Source organism: Octopus bimaculoides, chromosome 27, assembly GCF_001194135.2.
Source record: "Octopus bimaculoides isolate UCB-OBI-ISO-001 chromosome 27, ASM119413v2, whole genome shotgun sequence".
In the NCBI taxonomy this organism is placed as follows: Eukaryota; Metazoa; Mollusca; class Cephalopoda; order Octopoda; family Octopodidae; genus Octopus; species Octopus bimaculoides.
The window spans coordinates 17334972-17342057 of NC_069007.1; the positions used below are offsets into that span (position 1 = coordinate 17334972).

A 7086-nucleotide genomic window follows, 5' to 3' on the forward strand; every position below is an offset into this window, starting at 1 on the left:
GTTCGTGTATGTGTGAATGCGTGCGTTCATGTGCGTGTATGCGTGTTTGTGTTTGTATATATATATATATATATATATACGACGGGCTTCTTTCAGTTTCCGTCTACCTTGGTCGGCCCAAGGCTATAGTAGAAGACACTTACCCAAGGTGCCACGCAGTGGGACTGAACCCGGAACCATGTGGTTGGTAAGCAAGCTACTTACCACACAGCCACTCGTGCGCCCATACTTAAACTTAACCATAAACTAACTTTTATAGAATAATGAGGTTTAGGGAGTGGCAATATATGTGAGCAGGTGCTTGCATGAGTGTGTTTTAATTGCGAGTATAAAAACCTGAAATTTACAGGTCATCGTAGGGTCAACCAAATTCTAGCCTTTTACCTTTATAAAGATGGATAATTAAAAGTACTGAGTGTTTTGCAGAAAACTTTGGTTTTTGTTATTGTCCAACCCATGCTAGCATGGAAAGCGGACGTTAAACGATGATGATGATGATATAGGTTGAAATGAGATGATAGTAGAAGGCACATGCCCAAGGGACTGCACAAAGGGACTGAATTGAAACCACAAAGTTGCAAAGCAAATTTCTTAAGCACACAGCCATGCATATATCTGTTAGCAACTCTCAAAAGATAATTTTAAAAAGGCATTTATTTCTCAAATTTGATTTACATACTTTTGGGAAAAATCTGATTTTTGTAGATAAAAAAAGGGCAATTATTTATGTTACATTATTTACATTATTTACATTTGACGGATATTTGTCCTCATCTTGTTTGTTGTTAACACAACGTTTCGGCTGATATACCCTCCAGCCTTCGTCAGGTGTCTTGGGGGAAATTTCGAACCTGGGTTCTCATTCCTAACGACGTTACTATTATTAAAAGCACCCACTACACTCTCTGAGTGGTTGGCATTAGGAAGGGCATCCAGCTGTAGAAACTCTGCCAAATTAGATTGGAGCCTGGTGTTGCCATCCGGTTTCACCAGTCCTCAGTCAAATCGTCCAACCCATGCTAGCATGGAAAGCGGACGTTAAACGATGATGATGATGATGATGATTATTAATCAGGTCGCTGCCGTGAATCGAACTCGGAACCTTGGGGTTAGTAGCCCGCGCTCTTAACCACTACGCCATATGCCCGTGGGCAATTATGGGGTGAATTTTAAGGCTTATAAATCTATTAGAGAACCCAGGTTCGAAATTTCCCCAAGACACCTGACGAAGGCTGGAGGGTATATCAGCCGAAACGTTGTGTTAACAACAAACAAGATGAGGACAAATATCCGTCAAATGTAAATAATGTAAATAATTCCTCATCTCTTAAATATAGAACTGAATTATTTATGTGTTCCAGTTTATTGGACCCCCATCAGTGTACTATAGTTGCTGCTTTTACTGTATTGTTTTCCTCATTGTATTTTCAATTAATGATATTAGATAATGGAATCCTAGATATACTGTGTTTCAAAGACAGGATGGTCATGGCTGAAAGGTCTTTGATCATGTCTATTTCATCAGGAGTGTCCTTGGACTAGAGAAATAAATCCACAAATTGCAAAGTCTTCTGAATATGCTGGATATATTGTTTTAGTAAATAAAGATTCTAATATTCAAAATAAATGGAAGTGGAGAGACAAGGTACTGAAGAGATTGCAAAAGTGCAATGAAATAATTTAACAAAAAACTATATAAATTAATAAAGGACTGAACCAGTGCGTGTGTTTATTACCGGCATAATGCCTCTCCCAAGGTTTAATAATATTGTTTGTGTTATTTAGAAAACTCAATATATTTAATATGCTTACTACAAAAGCTAAATTTGAAAATATATGTAAACAATTAAGAAGATTAATTGCTAGACATTAATGTAATTTCAAACTTAGATAATCAAAGATACATGTTTGTGCTACTGCATAATAATAATAATAATAATGATAATGATAATAAAGAAACTAAAAAAAAAAAAAAAAAAAATGGACAAACTTCACCATAGAAAAACATTTTTGGCAAGGTAAGCAGACTCCTAACTGAAATCTGGTTGTAATAATCCCAATTGTACAGTTTATCAGAAAAATAGTAAATTGATAAATTTTAATATAGGTTAAGATACAGTAACTGACAGCAAAGATTAGGTAAAGAACTGATCCAACTCACTTTAACTCTTGAAATATTGGAGAACAAATTAATCCTATTTCTTTCTCAAAACACACACAACAGCAGACTTCATTACTGTTTTTATACCAACATTTGGTAAATCAATTGATATATCCAATTCTTCTTATTTATTATTTCTGTAATTTAATTGTTACCATTCTTCTGTTTGATAATTTTGGATAAAATTTCATTTTTTACTTTGGTCAAAATTTCGTTTTTTACTTTGGTCATTTTCTTAAGATGGTAGTTCTTTTCAGCACATTTGGTCAAAATTCTATTTTCCCCTTTGGAAATATCAAATTTTCAACTCTTTTATTTGGTAACTGTGGTCAGTATTTCAACATGTTCATTTGTCAAGTTTGCTTTTCTTAGTTCTCCAGGTTGGTACAATTATAGATATTCTGGAAAGTTCCTCAGTGTCTCAGTCTAAGATGTTCTTGAAATGATCTGAAACACCAGATTCCTTCACTTCCATAAACAGTTTGTATCTCTTCTTGCTCTGATATATGATAAAAATATTTTTAAAACAAAAATAAATGAAAATAATTATTTAAATCATTTACACATACACCACACATACTACACACACACACACCACAGGTACACTATTGTGTACCTGTGGAAAATCCATAAGTAATACCTGTTCAGTTTTACTGTAATTAATTAAAGGGGTCACTTCAATAAAATATGTTTCTTTTTATTATTTAATAAATTAACAAAATGTCCCTATAAATGTAAATACATAATGATATATAACTTATACATGGCCACTTTAGTCTCCACTGGTGACTTTATCATTTACTTGTTTCAGTTATTGGGCCATGGCCATGCTAGGGCACCACCTTGAAGAGTTTACTCAAACAAATCAGCCCCAATACATACTGGTCCCTTCTGACGAACCACTAAGTTACACAGGTGTAAACAAACCAACACTAGTAGTCAAGGGGTAGTGGTGGGGAACAAAAGAAACAAAGACATACACACACACAGTTTCCATCTATCAAATTCACTCAAAAGGCATTGGTTGGTCCCAGCTACAACAACAACAACAGCAACGACGACGACGAAAAATACCTTAAGAATGAGAACCCAGGTTTGAAATCTCCCCAAGACACCTGATGAAGGCTGGAGGGTATATCAGCCGAAACGTTGTGTTAACAACAAAGAAGATGAGGACAAATATCCGTCAATTGTAAATAATGTGTTATTGTGTCATTTCATTGTTTTTAACATAGTAAAGTCTGATTCACAATACTACCGTGTTGGAACTTACCAGGAGGTGTTTTGTCTGAGTAAAATACATCTGCAGCAGGTTACGAAGTTTGTGATATTGACTGCAATTGCAGGACAGTTTAAGATCAAATGCCATGAAACACAACCTACATCAGGATAGAAAGATGAAAATAAAGCGGATTGTAACCCATTTATAACCATATTTCAATTGAAATACACTGCACTTGTTTCAAATAATTTTGAAAATAATGAAGAATTTATTTAAGAAATGTCAGGCACAAGAGTGGATGAGTGGTAAGAAGCTTGATTCGCAACCACATGGTTCCAGGTTCAGTCCCGCTGTGTGGCATCTTGAGCAAGTGTCTTCTACTATATGAAATTTTTACAAATTGATATTAATAACTATTAGTCATTAAATAATCTTATTCTTAACAAAGATTTTAGTTTTGCTATGAAAAATTCTAATTTTAATAAAAAAAATTGATATAAATTGATGGTGAAAAGAACATCATCCCTATAAAATCCATCTCTTACTTCAGAAAATTCTCTATGTACACAGTTAAGAATGTAAATGCCCCCTAAATCAGTTACTGGTGCAGGCTTGCTGGACCCCAAAATAATGTTGAAATTAGTGGATCTGTCAGTCCTAGCCCAGTACTTTCCACTGAATTCTGTTATGGAATGTACTAGACTAGGCTGATAGACTTGATAATTTTGACATTACTGTAGGGTCAAGTAACTGATACAATGAGAAAGAGAAAATTTGCACATATGCATGTGTGTGTTGGGCAGGTGTATGCTAATGAAATTTCTACATACCATTTATTCTCTAGTTTGTTCAGTGGGTAGCAGATTGTGCCATTCATCTGTAAAATGATAACAACAGTATTAATAACAACCAGCAGTAGCCCCCCCCCCCACCTTGGAAATGTGTGCCCCTTGTGCATATACTGTAAACCATTATCACCTTCATCATTAGTTTTAGATTGGTAGAATCAACAGAGCGACAAACAAAATGCCAAGATGTACTTAGTCATATTCTTCACTTTCTGGAGTTCTAATATTGCCAAGGCCATCTTTTGCTTTCATGTTTCTGGGATTGGGGAAGGGGATGTGTATCTCTTAAAACCAGTACCAGTCATATATTGAATGCGAGTAAATCAGTTACATCTCTTTCCTACTTTGACAAGTCTTTAAGAAATGACTGGTATTAATCATTAACACTATAGAGTATTTGAAAACTAGGTTTTGGGGCTGCTTTGAGAAAATTCATAGTAATGGCATTCTGCCGATTCCAACCATTTTCAGACAACTCTGTCGATTTTTCCATAAGTATAAGAAGGGATTTTGTTTATATGTGTTTGACTTTCATATCTGAAGACAACATAGCAGGTGAGAGGTTCCAATTAATATCATTGGTGTTAACAAATCATTGTTGCTACTCAGGTGGAATGCTTTTCAGGTAAAAAATGAAGGCACATCTTTAGTTTACCAAAACATTCAATGAACTGATGAGGAAGCCTAAGTAACCTGCTAAAAATAGTAACCAAATCCCACTTAAACCACTGAAGTCTCTTAAAAGAATAGAACATATTCGACAATGTAGTGCTAGATATGCTAAAAGAAATTTGGATGGTCACAGATGGAAAACCTTTTAGTCATAAATCTACTTGATCAGAACTGACCTATGGTTAAAAAAACACCTAAAGCTCCATGAGGCTCCGGCAGGGGATGGTGGCGAACCCTGCTGTACTCTTTCACCACGACTTTCTCTCACTCTTTCTTCCTGTTTCTGTTGTGCCTGTAATTCAAAGGGTCAGCCTTGTCACACTGAATATCCCCGAGAACTACGTTAAGGGTGCACGTGTCTGTGGAGTGCTCAGCCACTTGCACGTTAATTTCACGAGCAGGCTGTTCCGTTGATCAGAGCAACTGGAACCCTCGACGTCGTAAGCGACGGAGTGCCAACAATGAAGGCCTACATACTATTCATATCTTTTTTATTATTGTTCTAGTCATTTGTTCTTAATTTCATCATGTTTTTATCTAAAAGTCTGCCACAAAAGGGAATGAATGACAAGAAAAATCAGCATATCTTTGGCAGCCATTTGAGTAAAATCTGTATGTGATAGGACAAAAACTAAAAACAAGTAGACAATCATCATTTACTTCATTTAAAAATGCATGTAACCATTGGCCTAACCCTCACCACTCATCTATTTCCTTATATTAATGTCTGAACATACTGACCTTTATCATATAATAATATATTTGTTGTTCGAAATAGTCAGCAATTTCTTCAATGCATTCTGGAAATATATTTGTATAACACAATAAAATAAGCACATACATACATACATATATAAATGTGTGTGTGTGTGTGTGTGTATATATATATATATATTCTTTTATTCTTTTACTTGTTTCAGTCATTTGACTGTGGCCATGCTGGAGCACCACTTTTAGTCGAACAAATTGACCCCCAGGACTTATTCTTTGTAAGCCTAGTACTTATTCTATCGGTCTCTTTTTTGCCAAACTGGGAAACATGTCTAGCCATGGGAAATATTACCCTACTTGGAAACAGGTGAGGGTTGGTGACATAGTGGGTGTAGAAAATCCATTACAACAAGTTCTGTCTGGCTCAAGCAAGCATGGAAAAGGTGTCCTAACAGTGTAGCTAAGAAATTAATTTTGCATCATATGGTTCCAGTTTCAATTCCACTGCATGGCACCTTGGCTATGTTTCTTCTATGATAGCTTTAGGTTGACCAATGCCTTGCAAATGGAATTTGGTAGATGGAAACTATGCAGAAGCCTTTTCTATACAAATGTGTTGTGCATATACACAGATGTGTATTTATGTGTACTCAAGTTGTAACACTAGGATTGTTTTGAATTTTATCTCTTTATGTTTTAGGTATATCATAAACATGGTTGATATGATACTTAGATCAATATGATCAATTAAAATTTTGAAAGCAGTGCTCTAGTATGGCCACACGCCAATGACAGAAATCATTATCAATAAAAAGAATAAATTTAAAAAAAGCCAATATAAAGCAATAAAGAGAAATTATTTTTGAAAAAGCTTACCGAAGAAGAAATTTAGATTTGCTGCCACACGTCTGTTAGAGGGTAATCTGCAGACATGAGTATGGAATCGGCAAGCAATCAGGTAGAAGATATCAAAGACATTGTTGATGATTGTTCCAAGAGTGTTGATCTAGAGTAAAGTGAAAATAAGTAAATAAAAATAAATAAAGAAGAAAAAAATAAAATGTATAAACATTTCTGTTACAGCATGGCAGCTCTTTATTTACTGAGTCAGGAGGAAGGGGGCAGTATCCATAACATTTGCAATTTAAACCCAGGTCAACTTTGGGCTGGTAAATCTATTGTAATGATTCCAATGGGATTGCTCATTCCTAGGTAATGTGGTTAGCCAGGACCCAAACTCTACTTGAGTGCTCGTACAGTACTCGCTTGGATAATTTATCCCTATATACTCATCGTGTGCATATATATATATATATATAAAGGAAAATGAAAAATAAGGCAGAATGCTAAACTGGAAGTATATTTTAATAAAGATTTCTCTAACCGGCTCTCATTGCATAGCAAATTTTCAAGAAGAAGGAGAATGAAAATGTTTTTTTACAAAGAAGTACAAAATGAAGAAAATAATATAT

At 35.0% G+C, this 7086-nt stretch overlaps 1 protein-coding gene across 1 annotated transcript in view; it reads right to left on the minus strand.

The window, feature by feature from the left end:
- Window positions 1-806: 806 nt before the first annotated feature.
- LOC106875651 (telomerase reverse transcriptase) overlaps window positions 807-7086 on the minus strand; it is a gene marked incomplete in the record, with an annotated part of 37508 nt that continues 31228 nt past the window's right edge. The window contains 5 exon segments of the mRNA XM_052977195.1: window positions 807-2660; window positions 3435-3540; window positions 4214-4260; window positions 5645-5703; window positions 6491-6620. Of these exon segments, the coding sequence (XP_052833155.1) occupies window positions 2583-2660; window positions 3435-3540; window positions 4214-4260; window positions 5645-5703; window positions 6491-6620 (420 nt within the window).